Below are 17,803 nucleotides of genomic sequence, written 5' to 3'. Positions count from 1 at the left end.
ATTATGGGCATGAGCATATATTTCATTTATTTATAATGTGTATACATACACACATTTATATATATAACAATATATTATATATTATATAAATATACATGTTTATATATTACACATATATAATTACATGACCTTAGGTGAGTTGGTTTTGATAAAACTTGGTATTAGAAACTCATAATGAATTATTAAATCTATTAAAATTAATTTTACTCCATAATTTCTACTAGCATATCACCTCAATTTGGAGATGCATATATGTTCTTAAATTCTGTTTAGAACTTTTACAAGAGGCAGTATCAGGCAAATCAAACAAAACGAAACTGGGTTTCATATAATAACACTGGATCCTTCGGGCTGGATGACTACAGCAGGCTCAGAGACAGTCTGCAAAGCAGCATGTAAACAACACACATGTGTGCATGAGCAGGGGAATGTGCAGGTGTGTGTATGTAATTGTAGCCTGGCATTTCTATCTAAACTAGTGACAGAATGCTTTTATGACATTCTTCTATTCAGATGAGTAACATAAAGTGAAAACATGTTGTCTATTAGTGACAAATGGCACTGGCTTGAAACAGCCTAAGGTTTGTTTTCTCTATAGAAATCCTCCACTCTCAACTTTCCCAATAAAACTTTATTAAAGTGCTAAGCAAATTACATGCATGTCTTATGGAATTTCATGTCAAATTTCTTTATTCAGGAAAAATCACAATGCTCTCTAAAAATAAATGTGAAGTGAAAGGAGAAAAAACTATGTTATTCAGCATCAGTGCAAAATTTCATTTTCTCAAAATACTTGACAAAATTGAAATCCCGTTAAAAATGCAAAGCATTATCTTTCCAACACTCTTGAAACTAGGATACAATATTTTGTAATTCAGCAAATATTGAGTACTTATTTACGTTTCAGGTACTGTTTTATAAATATAGAAAAATTCGATGACAGGTTCAAGGCCACACAGAACCTTAGGTAACAAAGCCGGGAAAACTCAAAAACTCTAGTCAATTAATTCAGATGTTCATTTCACTACTTTGTTATTTAGTATAACTCATTTATTCCTCATCAGGACATTTAAAAGGTTTTTATTTCATATCTCAAAACAATTTTATAAAAAAATAGCTTTCAATGAAATTATGACACCAAAGATGAGCACCATTAAATCAAAGCCAACTTATTTTTAACATAACTTTTACTTAATTCTGATTGTCACCATTTGATCTAAGTCCTGTATTTACAAGAAGAACATATGATTTGAGGAGTTTTAAGATAAGTTACCCAATTTAAAAATTATCTCTTCTAGTAATTTCCATGATTTCTAAACAACAAACCATGTATGTTATTTTAATAAATAAACCATGTATGTTATTTTAATAAATAAAAATTTACAAACTACTATTGTATTTATAAATGGTTCGGTGAAGTCTTCCAAGAGACAGCTTAATCACCATATTATTTATTATTAAATGTAGAATAAAAGGACTTTTCTATGGCAATAGTTACACCAGATTTATCAGCATTTTTTTTTTTTTAACTCAATGTCTGCCTGAGGTCAAGTTGACAGAAGTATCCAACTGTCATATTAGAGGAAACCTTATACCTAATAGAGAGCTGCAGGCATCTGTTCAGGATCTGATGATTTTTAAAATAGTTTTATTAAGAATGTAAGAGCTGGCATGTAATTGGTACACCTCTTACCTTCTAATGACACATACGCAAAGTAACTGAATGAAATTATATTGTGGCTCTTACCTAAAGAATGTGCAGCTGTGGTTTTTGAGCTGAAAAACCGGCCAAGCCCAAGATCTCCAAGTTTTACCACCCCAGTGGCTGTAATGAACACATTAGCTGGTTTTATATCTGTGAATAAAGGAAGGGATCAGGTAAAAGATGATAGACATTTTAGAAATTTTAAAGGAATTAAGAACTACTTTTCATGATAGAATTTAAAATTTATTTTAATCATGAATGTTTGAATTATGGACCAATTAGTCTACTTTGAATAATTCTGATATATCCTAATACCCAGAAGTTCTCGATTCTCTGATAGACAGCTAATCATCAATGTACTATGATGAATATGATTATTAATTTCTATTTCAAATGCATTTTGTTTTCCATTTTCAAAAAACCTGTGAAATTCAAAGTACAAAATACATGTGTCCTTTTGATATCAATTTTAAATAAAATATCTTACTAAAGATTAACGTATTGGTAGATTTGCATAAAATATAAAACCACAACACTATTAGGCATATAATTATTTACTTAGATGGCTTTAAAAATCTTAATTGCATAAATGAATTGTATTAAAATTTTTCACACTTCAGTATCAGTGGTTCAATTACTTATTGATGTAATCTTAACACACTCTGCTCAACCACTTGACTGATAAGAATGCTGAGCTAATACTGAATATTAAAAATCTAAGTGGTTATTGTTTAATTGAAGAAACAAAAAAACTCTTCCTTAAATATATTTAATTGCTGTCTTCTCTTTATCAACAGCATCTTACTGGTTAGTAAGATGCTCATAAGAGTCAAGCAGAAGATTAATTTACATTCTTATTTAAAATCAAGTAGTACTTTATTTAAAGGTTTAACATTCTAGCACAATTCTAATTTGAAAATAATTACCTGAAAAAGTATGGCATTACATAATGACTGGAAGACATTTACTTTAAAGAACTTATATCATTTAAAACAAGATTAAAAGTTCTTAATGATTTTATCTTACCTCTATGCATGACTCTTCGAGAATGCATGTGTTCCAATGCACTGCAAAGCTGAACAAAGTACTTCCAAACAGTTCTTTCAGGAATTAGCCTCTTTTGCTTCTTAAAATGCTTTTTGAAAATTAAAAATAAGAATTATAAAAACTAAAATTTCTCAAGACTGGATTCAGATAGGAAAAAAATCTGTAAGTCAGAAAAACACCTAATTTTATCTACCATTATCAGCTGAAAAGCATATGATCTTTATACTGAAATGATTCCAAGAATTTTATCTGACATAATGGCTTAAGTTTTTTCCTATTATAACTAAGGTTGGCGGAAACTGTGTAATGGTACATTTTTGTGATGTCCCACTATTTCAAAAAATTAACATCTAAAACAATTTCTTGTCTTAAAAGAAGAGCCAGAATAAAAAAGTCTAGATACATGTAGGTAATTACGTTCATTAAAAGACAATTCTTCTCCTGGCAGAAGGTTTCACTACAGAATTCCTTTTAAATACTGAACCACCCTGGTGATTTGAAATATCACAATTTATTAAAAGTTAAATAAATAAAAGGAATTTATGTAGAAAGTTTTCATGAATATTTCTACTGTACAATGCAAGTCAAACTTGTACTCTGCTTTGAATGAATGAAACTAAACTCCATGGAAGAAAAACCTTACAAGAATGCCCAGGCAAAAAGCTGACAGCACCAACAGGCTACTTAGGAGAGGGGTCGTTGCACATAAGAGGGCAAATACTACAATAATTGTAAAACCAGAGGTACTTATTTATGCTCATTTTTTCTACAATAAGTCTGCTAGAAGACTACACTAATAATATATTACTTCAAGGACGAAGTTCTTAGCTTTGTAAGACTTACAAAGATTCAATACATAAAAATTATTTTTCAGAAACAAAATGCAAGTGGTTTCCCATTTAACAATACTTAAAAATAACCAACATGAATATTGCATTTTAATTGGTTTCCATAAAATTTTCTAATAATTTTAACTGTCTTAAAATATATATATATTAAAATTTAAATATGTACTTTAATGCAATTTATCCAAAGATATCCAAAGATATTTTGAGAAGTCCAACTAAATTGATTTTTTGTTATTGAATATGGAGGAACTATACTTGAGAAAATTCTAAAACAGCTACCTTTCAGTTTTTACACCAGTGACCAGCTGAGGGCAGGATGAATGGAAAAACAGTACAGGAAATCCGCTGATATCCCTACTTCATACTGAGCAAAAAATTATATCTACTGTCTCATACGTACTCAATGTATGCACCAAACGATAAATCTTTAAGGAAAAGCTAGTAATCTTAGGTTAATCTTTCTTATAACACATACTACAGAAATAAATTTATTAGCAATTTCAATAGCTATTACATCAGTAACATTACATCCCAAAGAATAAAAAACAATTAGATGACCAGGTAATTAAAAAGCAAATCAGGGTCTTACTAAAATGTTAGAAACCTCCCATATCAGGTCTCAAGACTATGTCTTTTTAATTGCAGAGTGTGTCAACATCAGTTTTCATTCAAAGGGGGTAATGCTGCAAAATCAGTTCTTTACACATAATTTTCTTTCAGACTTGGAATGAGTCCAAATAAACCCTGTATATATGTGCTCTCCCTGATGCTGGATTAGCATATCAGAGGACTGTTTGATGTCAACAGGAAGATGGGGACCAGGTTTCTTTTCATTCAAAAATAAATATACCATATCATGTACATATCAGACCATGAAAACAAATTTTTATGCTTTAATACAGATTTTGAAATCATCATAATTATAATGTAGTTGGAAGTTTGCTTTTTAAATACCATTATAAAAAAGAAATCAAATCTAAAAGAAAAGGCATAATTTAAAAATTGCCCCCAAATTGCACAACAGGGAAGATGTTACCGGACCAAGATGATCTGATTATTTTCATGTTTTTGTATTCTTTGAGACTGTAGCTTACAAGTTAAAACTGACGACAACAAGCTGAATTCAATATAACACTACTCAGAATGACCTGGTAAGAGTTAAGTAACCAAATTAGTTATAGGCCTTTGAAGAATAACATGAATTTGATTTTTTCATAAAATAAAGGCAGTTTCATTATGCCATTAGTATCTCTCATTATTTTTAATAAATGTCTGCGTAAACATATGTGGCTTTTAAACCATTCCTTAAGTATAGGGTTTTTTGGGTTTTGTTTTTTTGTTGGTTTTCGAGAAAACCAACACTTAAAATGAGAAAAGCCTGTCTGTTCTGATGGTGGCACTGTTGGCTATCTCTTAAAAGAGGAAGAACGGCAAAAAGGCAATGAAAATTTGAATTCTTTTTACTATGAGTAAAATGTATATTAGCACTACAAAATAGGAACTTCTACAAAGCCAAAGAAATAAAAAAAAAGAAAGAACAACCTTCTCTTAAAATTTATTCTAATAAACACATATCTTCTTAAAAGTTAATTATCTAGCCAATGAGCATTATTGTTTGAAAATCCTGTTTTCCCTTGAAAAAAGTCAGCTCTATATAAATGATTAGCTCTGATTTAAAAAAAAATCTAATGCCAACATGTAAAAAGTAAAAATGTACATATATTTGTTATATAGCAAGTTTTTAATATAGCAATAAATAATGTAACCAATACATCTAAAAGTTGGAACCAATATAAATATTTATAAGAAAATGAAAGAATATGTGACAGGGTGCTTTTACCATATTTATGCTATGAAATAGAATTGCAACTTTTTTTATAGTTGAAAATAAAGTATCCAAAAATTTATGGGCAGGCAAAAATCAACACCCATATATACCTGATCATTTGGACATAATTTTGCTTAGTCTTTTTTTTTTTTAAGTAGGCTAGTCTTTTCTCTATGCAAATCTTCAAATACTAGTTACTTTAACAGCACCTTTTCTACTGTTATCAAAATTACTCAAATAAATACTGGGTATTATTCAAATAGAAAAATCAGACGTGACAAAAAGTTAATCAATTTACATACAAAATGTATGTATATACAAACATCAGATTATATTATTTCTGACTTATGTGTAAGAAGATTACCAACATTTCACTTAGGTGAAGCTCAGCATTATCTGGTAAAACCCATCTGCATCACCATCTAAGTGATTTATATTAATATAAAAAGGGCTACAGCTGATCCAAGCTGTTTCCTTTCAAAGATTTTGGGAAAATAGTCACATCTTAATAGATACACTCTTTTTAAAATTATTAATCTCCAAACACCCTACTACAAATTAAATGACCAAGATCAAATCCAATTACATAGTGGACACTGAATATCTAAGTACCATTTTTGAACTCCATTGGGTAACTTGGTTCCTGCATTCTAGACATTACAACTCCAAGTAGAATATACACTGTTTATTTCTGAATTATAGAATTGTAATATTCTTCCTCAAGAAATCTCAGGAAAAGCTTCAATGATATTACCCAGCATAACCTCATCAACAGAGAAAGAATAGAAAATGATCTTATTTTACAAAAAAATTATTATTCTCTGTGGCATATCAAAACATTTAAGCACACAGTTTGACATGTTAATCTTTAAAAAAGAAAATTTTAGGCAAACTATCTGGAACTATCAGGGTCAGCTTCATGGGCAGGGAACCTGTATGCAGGTCTGGCACTTAGTTTAAAGCCCTGTTACTGCCATTTAAAAAATTTTTAATTTTTAACAAAGGGACTTGCAATTGTGTAGCCAATCCAGGGAATCATACACTAAGCATCCTTTAGAAATGCACTGCTTGGTTAAAAAAATAAAAAACAAAACGCAATCTTGGTGTGCAAGGTGTGTTTGAAAAGGATTAGGAAAAATGTTAATTAAATGATGAGAAATAATGAAGTTATAAGAGAACTGGAATTACATGCACCAGCTGCTCTCCATTTCTTTCAAGTATCCAGTAAGAGGAAGTAAGTGATTTATGTTAAATATAAGGAAGCATTTCCTGCTTGGAGTGTTGTCAAATGTTTAAATGTGCCACTAACACAATCCATATCCATCTTATAATAATAGACCTGATTATAAGGTTTGACAGTAACAGGTTGTGCGACCTTGAACAAACCATTTAACCTTGATGGCTCTCAGCTTCCTAGTTTGGAGATGATCTATGAAGTCTCCACCACTTCTGAAATATAATCTATGGGTCTACAGTCTTAGTTTCAAATGAAACAGAAATAATAAATGTCTGTTTGGCACATTTCATACTTAAAAATAATAGTTTCCTGGTATGCCTTATCCTTCATATATCCAATTAGTAACAACAAAAAACCTCAGAGATTCCTACTGGTCCATTTAATACTATAAAAGGTTTTAACATAAGATGACAAGTAGTTAGAGTTCTTTGTTATAAGCTTGTAATCAGGTCAAACATTTACTATCAGAGGGGATGTTCCCAAACACAGCACTGCAATTATAATGCAATTTTATAAAACTATATTTTGTCGTGGTTATTTCAAAGAATCAAATGCACAGATACTGGGTGATGAAAAAGGATGCTTCTGGAAGTATAATGGGCAGTGCTAAGTGTGATATTTTTATTAATCTTTCTATGGAAACATTTTTCTTTGGAAGGTACAATGAGGTATCAACAAACTAAACTTTACAAATATTTGCTATACACAATTGTGGAAAATTATATAAAATTAAAATTTTGTTATGTAATACTAATTTACAGTGTATAAGTATTTTCTCTCTTGGCACACTGAATAAAATTCAGGTACCTTAAATTGCATTAGAAGGTGTAAAGTAGTTTTGATTCGCATCTCTCTGATGGCCAGTGATGATGAGCATTTTTTCATGTGTCTGGTGGCTGTATGAATGTCTTCTTTTGAGAAATGTCTGTTCATATCCTTTGCCCACTTTTTGATGGGGTTGTTTGTTTTTTTCTTGTAAATTTGTTTGAGTTCTTTGTAGATTCTGGATATTAGCCCTTTGTCAGATGAGTAGATTGCAAAAATTTTCTCCCATTCTGTAGGTTGCCTGTTCACTCTGATGGTAGTTTCTTTTGCTGTCCAGAAGCTCTTTAGTTTAATTAGATCCCATTTGTCAATTTTGGCTTTTGTTGCCGTTGCTTTTGGTGTTTTAGACATGAAGTCCTTGCCCATGCCTATGTCCTGAATGGTACTACCTAGATTTTCTTCTAGGGTTTTTATGGTATTAGGTCTAACATTTAAGTCTCTAATACATCTTGAATTAATATTCATATAAGGAGTAAGGAAAGGATCCAGTTTCAGCTTTCTACTTCTGGCTAGCCAATTTTCCCAGCACCATTTATTAAATAGGGAATCCTTTCCCCATTTCTTGTTTCTCTCAGGTTTGTCAAAGATCAGATGGCTGTAGATGTGTGGTATTATTTCTGAGGACTCTGTTCTGTTCCATTGGTCTATATCTCTGTTTTGGTACCAGTACCATGCTGTTTTGGTTACTGTAGCCTTGTAGTATAGTTTGGCCATCACAGAGATGCAAATCAAAACCACAATGAGATACCATCTCACACCAGTTAGAACGGCAATCATTCAAAAGTCAGGAAACAACAGGTGCTGGAGAGGATGCAGAGAAATAGGAACACTTTTACACTGTTGGTGGGATTGTAAACTAGTTCAACCATTATGGAAAACAGTATGGCGATTCCTCAAGGAGCTAGAACTAGATGTACCATATGACCCAGCCATCCCACTACTGGGTATATACCCAAAGGATTATAAATCATGCTGCTATAAAGACACATGCACACGCATGTTTATTGCAGCACTATTCACAACAGCAAAGACTTGGAATCAACCCAAATGTCCATCTGTGACAGACTGGATTAAGAAAATGTGGCACATATACACCATGGAATATTATGCAGCCATAAAAAAGGATGAGTTTGCGTCCTTTGTAGGGACATGGATGCAGCTGGAAACCATCATTCTTAGCAAACTATCACAAGAAGAGAAAACCAAACACCGCATGTTCTCACTCATAGGTGGGAACTGAACAATGACATCACTTGGACTCGGGAAGGGGAACATCACACATCGGGGCCTATCATGGGGGGGCGGGGAGGGAATGCATTGGGAGTTATACCTGATATAAATGACGAATTGATGGGTGCTGACGAGTTGATGGGTGCAGCACACCAACATGGCACAAGTATACATATGTAACAAACCTGCACGTTATGCACATGTACCCTAGAACTTACAGTATAATAAAATAAATAAATAAATAAATAAATAATTAAAAATAATTAAAAAAAAGAAAAAAAAAAAAAGAAGGTGTAAAGTAGAATGGGCCTTACAGTCATGAGATCACTGAGAATACTTATCACTAGCATCTCATTTTATCTTCTTATCCAAGGTCTACTAGTCTTTGTGTTTTCCTGTAATGTTTGAAAATCTATTAAGAGTGCCAAGCTGTTTTTAGATTATAACAGAATATAAATATAATCAATTGATTCCCAAAAGTTAAAATTATGCAGGTTATTAATGCAAGCCAAAAATATATTTCATCTTAGGGTAGAAAATGTGAAACAGAAAATATTTTTCTGGAGCAATTACACCTTGAGGGGGAAAAAACTTCTTAAATTATTTAGCAAACAAGAAAAATAAGTACTCATAAAGTCACAAAACTCCCCCAAAACAGTTGCCTCCTGAAAACTGGTACATCAATATCAAGGAACTTATTTAGAATATTAAAAAACTAAAAGATCAACAATAAAAACACACAAATGCAATAGAATTACTACAAAGAATGGTCCCTGCATTGCTGCCATGTGAATAATTCTTAAGAGAAGTTTCCACATTACTAAAACTGATAAGAAAAGACTTGGAAATACTTAAAATGTTTTCTCTATTGCATCAGAGTACTAGTGATAAAGTGAGATTAAAAAGAATAGTCGGTCAGTCTTAGAGGAGACAAAGAAGGTCACAAAGAGAAACAGAAATATTTCCCTCTTTAATAAATTCTTTCTTGCTATGTTATACTAGACAACACTAAGAGTTGAAGAGATAGTTTAATTTTCATAATAAACAAAGAAAACACAGCAGAACAGTAAAAGTATCTCAATTGAAATCTAAAGGAAAGAAATTAAGATGCTTAACATAATGGCGTCTGAACCCTTATCCTTACTTAAGTGTCTACAGTTACCAAAATTACTGCTCACGATGCTATTACATGGTTTACAAAAGGGAGTTTTATATCACTATCATCTTCAAATGTAAGGAGCAATAAGCTCCTTCAAAATTATCTTCAATTTTTTTCCAAGCAAACAGAGTTCAAAGTTCATATACCACCTTTTATTTATGCTCACAGAATTAAATAATGGTCATTTCATGGTATAAAGTTTCAATTTCCTAAAATCTCTAAGTTCTATACTGCTTCAATTTCAAACTACTTAAGTATCAAGGAAAACACAAGTGATATTTTATCAGTAACACTGCTCTTTAAAAAAATTCTATATAACACACCTACATATACATACCATATGTAGACAAAAATTTATACAGATATAGACACATAGATGTACACATATTATATATAGGTACCTAAGTAAATGTATCTATGTGTGTGTATATATATAAAATATATTTTTTTAATTTATATATATAAAATAATATTCAATCCTGTGTAGTTTTTTTCAGATAGCGCTACTAACTTGTAACCTTAGGACTTCAGAATAATTCTAAAATGAAATATAAGACAGATGACGATCTTATACAAAAGACTTAGTGAGAAACTGCATTTGGAATCACTGGCAGTTCTCATAATTGTCTGACATGGGCTATACACTTTGTCCAGAGGCTGAAATGGAAAGTGTAGGTATCCCGGTAAACAATAAATCAGAGTTATCAAAGAGAGATGGGACTGCTGGGAAACCTTTATTGCTTTAAGGATCCAAAGGCCAAGAGTGTAAAAGACATTTCAAAGTGATTTTATTTCCAATACAACCTCTACATTTGGATAAGTACAAATAAAAATGTGTCTGCAAACGTAAAAACAGCCAAACCAAGTAGGTGAACAAGATTTTTAAGTTATAGTATTTGAAAATAAGTTATCTCCAAAACATGGTTGACATTCTAGCTAATTTATTAATGTCTGCCATAAGGAGAATTCTAAGATATACCTCACTCCCCCAAATTCTCAAGTCCTGTTGTATAATCCCACTCTCTTGAATGTGAGTAGGACATGTGAATATTATGAATTACTCTTCCCATTTTATATGTTATATAGAAGAAGGGATTTTGCAGATGTAATTAAGGTCCCTAATCAGCTGACTTTGAGTTAATCAAGAAGGACATTAGCCTGAGTAGTCATGACCTAATTGGGTGAGCCATTCAAAAACATCCAGGGAGATCTGAACCCAGAGAAATTCTCCTGCTGGTCTTAAGGGAACACAATGGCAGGCTGTGGAGACAAATGGGGCAGAAAAAGGCCAGCAGCCTCAAGAACCTAAGGATACCCCCAGGTGACAACCAGGAGGGAAACAGGAACTTGAGCCATACAACTTCAAGGATCTGAATTCCCCCAAAAACCAGTGAACATGGAGTAAGACCCTGAACCTCAAGTGAGCTCACAGCCCCAGATGGCACCTTGATTTCAATTTTCTAAGACCTTCAGCAGAGAACCCATTAATCCTGATTCACAGGAATCTAGAGTTAATAAATTTGTGTTGCTTAAAGCTGCTAAATTTGTGGTAATTTGCTATGCAGCAATAAAAAATTAATACGAAATACAACTGTAAACACATGAAAAATCAATATGTAAAATTAATTTTATGTATATATAAACAAAACGAGTTTTAAGGCTCCTAGCAAATTTAGAAGGAATGACCTACAGGTGGTAACAAGGTAGAAAACACAAAGTCAGCAATCTAAGAAGATAGCCTATACCTAAATATCCTAGAAATAAGAAACGATGGTCTTATTTATTTATTTTGTGCAGTGTCAAACTCCTGGCAGAAAACAGACATCCATTTAAATTATTTGTATTGCATATTTAACTAAAAAATATTTATAAGAATAATATTCACTTCCTCGTTAGCCACTGTGATATGGTATGACATTCTCTTGGCAGATAACAAACCTCTGAGTTTCTTCTCAAAATATTTATTAGGTTACATTTTATTTCATTGATATTCTAGCGAAACAATTTTTAAAAATATATAATATTAAATACATACATTTATAGTTTCTTCTATTTGTCTCAAATTGACTTACCAATAGGTAGTTATAAATACACGTGCTTACAAACAGTTCAATGAATGAAGTATATATTGTGAAATGAACCATGAAAATTTAAAATATGTTTTAGTAACATTTCTATTGACAAGTTGAAATTTTAAAATCCTCTTATTTATATATTTTTGAGATTAATTTCCTCTACACTGGGTCTTCACCACCAAATATGTTTCTTGACATTAGAATAGCGAAATAAACAGTATAATAAGACATACTACAAAATGGAGCACGTATGTGTCCAATTTAACTACAATAAAGAAAATATATGGCATATACAGCACAATTTAACTGAAATCTGTTTTGTAAGGTCGATTTTCCTTTAAAATTCTGATTGCTGATAATGAAGAAATTATGATGAAAAATTCTAGATTTCCTTTTATCCTAAAACTCATCTGGGAAGTATTTCATCTGACCACAGCCTCAGGTATTCCTTTGTCACTAATTAGAGAAATACTGAATATTTCAACTATAAATTGCTTAATTATATTTGTCAGTCTGCCCTGAACAAATTAATTATTTACTTGTAAAAATCTTTGATGCAATGCTATCCAGAGGTTCATTTCTGGAATACAGACCAGAAGCTATATTTCCTCTTCTACCCCAATTAAGCTGAAGACTTGAGAGAATGAAATATATTGTTATGATGCACAATGATTTATAATATTACTCACTAAAAAGAAATGAATCATGTTCATTACAATTCAAGCATTCACTGCTGTCCTTTACAAAGCTTTAAGCCATTGTTCTATTCCTTCACAAAAGAAGTTCCTATGATTTTTTTCCTGATATAATCTATCTTATAAAGAACTGCTTACAGAACCAATAAGCATGTTCAGAAAACAATTTTAGAATTTCTTAACTACCCAACCCCACTCCCGCAAAAAATACACTGAATATCACAGCAACTCTCTATGAGACCAGAGCATAAAGCAGCAGGAAATTGTTGTGACAATTACACAACCACTCATGTTATCTACTGAGCCCTGGAACAGAGAAGTGTAATAGAAGTAAAACAACCAACTTCTATACATCTATTCACTACATATTTATTGAAGTTGGTACTATGAGCTAGAAACTGAAGATACCCAGGCAAGAAAAGCCAGCATGGTCTCTGTGTTCAAAAGAAATTTAAGTCTAATGGGAAATACAAACATCAATAAAATGATTACACACATAAATACATGATTATATTACTAAGTCTTATATAGGAAGGGCACTCTGGGAGCACTTACACCATAAAGTACTCTATGAGTGAAAGGAATATGTTTGAGGAAGTGATACCTAAGTAAAGAACTAAAGTACAAGCAGAAATAAAGTCAGCCAAGAATGGAGAAGAAGAGCATCCCAGGTAAAATAAAATCACATTCAAGGAAATGAAAGGCCAATATGCCACAGCAAGAGCAGGAGTCAGATTCTATAGCAAATACATGCTGAGCACAAGCTCTGTGCCAGGCACTGCTCTAGGCACTTGGAATATGTGAATACACAAAACGGACTCTGACCCTCTCTGAGGGAGCTTATCTTCTATAGAACACAAGGCTTGCTGAATCTTGCCAAACATTTTAGTCTTTACCCTTAAAGTGAAAATCTAGAAAGATTTGATTGAAAGGAGGTTTTCCTTTTGCTTTGTTTCTCTCCCCTCTAACGTCTTAAAGACTGATGGAGAAACGGATTTAAGGAATGGGTGCTGGATACTGGGAGACAGTTAAAAAGCTCTCACTCTCTCTGAATGAGAGACGATAGGGAGAGAAATGGAGAGGGAGCCAGGTGAAGAAATTTGAATGGATTCAGAAGAAAAAATAAACAGAATCTGGTGAGATTGAAAAGAAGAGGTAAGGGAGAGTGAAATGTCAAAAAAGAGTCCTGGTTTCCAGAGTGCACAACTAGATAAATTGGTGCCAGGCCTCAAGTTAGGGAACATGGGAGGATGGGTAGTCTGTAAGGAATTTGTTTACAGGCATATTGAGCCAATATAGAGTCAGAATTTAGAGAATGCTCCATGCTAAAGATAAAAAATCGGAAGTCAACAAGAGTATAGACAGTAACTGAATACACAGGTATGAATGAGATCAGCCTATAATGTGAGTAAGAACTAAAAAAAAAAAAAAAAAAAGGCAAGGACTGAAACTTAAAATTCCATCATTAAAGGCCAGGAAGAAGAGAATGACTCAGTTAAGAAAAATGATAGTCTCCAGAGAGGTAGGAAGAAAATCAAGACACTGTGGGACTCAATAAGCCGGTGGAGAAGTGTTTTAGGAAGAAGGGTATGAAAAGCAGAGCCAAATGCTGCTGAGAGATCAAGCAGAATGAAGACTGGACAAAGTCCTTTGGCTTTCATGATAGAGGTCATTGAAGAGCTATTATGTGTGGTAGGTTGGAAAGAGAGTCAGGAGTAAGCATCTGACTGTGAAGGAAAAAAAAGAACTAGGGTAGTAATTGAAGGAAAAAGCAAGCAGAGGTGAGGGTGGTAGGACTTAAGAGCCTCTTCTGAGATTATCTTACTTAACATAACAACACAGGCTGGGTACAGTGGCTCACAGCTGTAATCCCAGCACTTTGGGAGGCCGAGGCAGGTGGATCACCTGAGGTCAAAGTTCGAGATCACCTTGACCAATATGGTGAAACCCCGTCTCTACTAAAAATACAAAAATTAGCCAGGTATGGTGGTGCATGCCTGTAGTCCTAGCTACTAGGAAGGCAGAGACAAGAGAATTGCTTGAACCTGGGAGGCAGAGGTTGCAGTGAGCCGAGATCGCACCACTGCATTCCCGCCTGGGTGACACAGTGATTCCATCTCAAAAAAATTAATTAAATAAATAAAATAAAATAGCAACACACCTCCTCCAAACTCCTTATTGCTTTTCTTTCTTTAATTTTTCTTAATTGATTTATCAACATCTGGCATATCATATATTCTACTTGCTTTTAGCATTTGACTTCTCCACTGGAAAATAAGTTTCTTGAATGAATGAATGAATGAATGGGGAACAGGTGTGTGTGCATGTATATACATATAAATATGTTTAAAATAACAGTGACCTGAGCATATTTAAATGATGAGAGAAGGAACTCAGAAGTGCACAATGGTTATGAATCTAGGACTGGGAACAGATAATGATAGGAATTAAGATTTCTGAGAATACAGGCAGAGAAAGGATAGAGAACCCAGGTGGAGGGAAACATAACAATCCCTCCTACCTAACAAGAATATGGTAACAGGAGAGAAGGAGGAGAGAACAGTAACAGACACAAGTAGGTCTAGCAGGTTCAGTCATGGGAAGGTGAGGGTGCTCCTGTCTAGTGACTTTTAAATACTCTGTAAAACTGGAGGAATAAAGACAACTTTGAAGAGTAGAAAAGAGTAGATTTGTATGATGCAAGGAGGCTAGAAGCGTAGTGATCAGAGGTTTAAATGGAATAAAGAAAATGTGAATACCTATGAGATATCATAGGTGCATAAAGACACAGATAGATGGATGGGTATGTGTACATACATTTGTACATATGTCTTTAAAAAGTATATATATAAACATACTACATATTATTTAACCATCATAATAATGCTGTAAGACAGGTATTACTGACCCAATTTTATTGATGTACAAACTGGCTCAATTATTAAGATTAAATAACTAGGACAACTGATCAAAATCCTTTAATTGCCATCTGAATTCACCAGTGTAGTTTCAGAGGTCCTGTTATAATCATCCCTTATAACCCCCACTTTTCCTTTATATAACTTATTACAACTGCAGGTAAATAGTTTTACATTAGTATTAGTCAAATGCCTGATTCTCCCACTAGATGATGAGTTCCAAAAAGCCATAAACCATGTGCCTGGCACAGAGTAAATGTCTAATAAATAAAAAATTAAAATATAGAGATATTTTTTAAAAGCTACAAATTGGTATTAACTATTTAAGGGTATAATTTGGCAATAGCTATTATTTAAAATGTGTATACTCTTACTTGGCAATATTTAAATGAATCTATGTAATAGAAATAGACAATGGAGCATTATATACAGTTGTATTGATGTAGATAAGGCTTTGTACTTGAGATTTCTCTGTAAGAATAAAAAATGAAAACAATCCAACTATCTATTAACAAAGTAATAAAATAAATCATGATGTGTCTGAGAAAGAATACATGTATTAGTATATATTTTTATATTTAAATGGGTATAAAGATAGTAAGTAAAGTTGGGAAGGTTTTATGCACATAACGGTTAGAGGTTATTTCTGGGACATGGAAATGAGGGAGAAAAAGGAAGGACCATATAAATACAATTGGGTCAGTAATACCTCTCACATAGTTTTATTATGATGGTTAAGTAATATATAGGATGTTTATATGTATACTTTTTAAAGACATACGTACTAATGCATGTACACATATCCATCCATCTACTTAAAGACATATGTACTAATGTACGTACATATATCCAACCACGTATCAATCTTTCTTACCTGCCCAGGAAATCAACTCTTTATCTACACCAAACAACACAGGAAGTCAGCGTGCTATAAGTTAGACTTGCAGGAAGCCAGACTGCTGTCTCTAGTGACAATCTAGGAAGCTAAATAGTACCTTCTATAACAATTGAATAACAACTGACAGATTCCCTAATTTTGTCCCTGCCTTTAACTAGGACCAACCAGAGAAAGCCAAATATGTACACCTAACCAATCACAAGGACACCCTGTTTCTAGTCAGCTGGTCTATAGCTTCTCTATGTCAGCAGTCTCCCATCAGGGCATACCCAAAGGCTTCCCTTTTCTTCCCTCTACAAACCTTTCACTCCTTTGTCTGCTTTCAGTTCTCTGCCAAGATGCAAGTGATGATTGGCTGACTCCCTTGCTACAGCAAGCTCAAATAAATAGCTTTTGTTTTTCTCATTCAGTTATTCTTGTTTGTTTCTAGATGGTTCAAGTTGTGTTCCATAGTAACAGAAGTTTAGCTGGGCACACGGCCAGCTGAATAAAGACTTTCTTTTCCAGCCTTCCTTGCAGCTAGATAGGTTCATGAGACTACATTCCGGCCAAGGGAATAAAGCTGAAAATGTTGTGTGACAGGCAGCACTCAGGAATGTGCTTTAAGATAAAGCCAGCACGTACTCTTTGTCCCTTCAAGCCTAGTGTGACTTGATAAGCTAGAAATAGGCTAGGTCTCTAAAATACTCTTGATAGAAGAGAGCTACCATACTGGCCCCAGACTTTTACGTGACAGAGAAGTAATAACAATAACAATAATAATAATAGCAGCAGCAGATACATTTACATAGCCTTACAATGTGTGAGGCATTCTTCTAAGCTCTTAATAAATATTAATTAATTCAATAATTACAACATTCCTATAAAGCAGGTCATATTATTACTTTGTTTTTTAGAAAATGTGGCGCAGAGGAGTAACTGGCCCAAGGACAAACAGTTTTTAAGCTACTATTATTTAAGGGTTTCTATTAATTGCAGCTGAACTTAAACCCAATTAATATGCCCTTAGAAAAGAAGGTAAAACAATTTGTATGTGGGGTTGATATCCAAGGTCTGACTGCAAATCCCACTTTCTTTGACGGATCCCCCCCAGAAATAGGTCAGGCTGCTCTAGAGTCTCTTTCTACCTCCTTTTACTCATGTCCAGAGACACAGGATCAAGCATGGTCTGCTCAGAGAATCAAACAGCAAAACTTGACTTACAGAAGACAAGTATCTTGGTCCCTTTCCAAGTTGGTTTTGGGGTTAGATATTTAAGCTGACCAGTGGAAACATCACCAAGTACACCAGTTTCAGAATTATGATCACTAATCATCTACTATTTATTACATATCTACC

General features: G+C 33.2%; 1 protein-coding gene across 1 annotated transcript in view; it reads right to left on the bottom strand.

Annotated features, from left to right (window-relative positions):
- NEK7 (NIMA related kinase 7) overlaps positions 1-17,803 on the bottom strand; it is a 149,422-nt gene that overhangs the window by 35,916 nt on the left and 95,703 nt on the right. The window contains exons 6-7 of the mRNA XM_010358241.2: positions 2,732-2,840; positions 1,748-1,855 (exon numbers count right to left, since the gene is read on the bottom strand). Coding sequence (XP_010356543.1) covers positions 1,748-1,855; positions 2,732-2,840 — 217 coding nt within the window. The remainder of the gene's footprint in view (positions 1-1,747; positions 1,856-2,731; positions 2,841-17,803) is intronic.

The sequence above is a fragment of the Rhinopithecus roxellana genome, chromosome 1, assembly GCF_007565055.1.
Source record: "Rhinopithecus roxellana isolate Shanxi Qingling chromosome 1, ASM756505v1, whole genome shotgun sequence".
In the NCBI taxonomy this organism is placed as follows: domain Eukaryota; kingdom Metazoa; phylum Chordata; class Mammalia; order Primates; family Cercopithecidae; genus Rhinopithecus; species Rhinopithecus roxellana.
The sequence above is the reverse complement of the archived record's forward strand: the minus strand, read 5'-3'. Positions and strand labels throughout refer to the sequence as shown.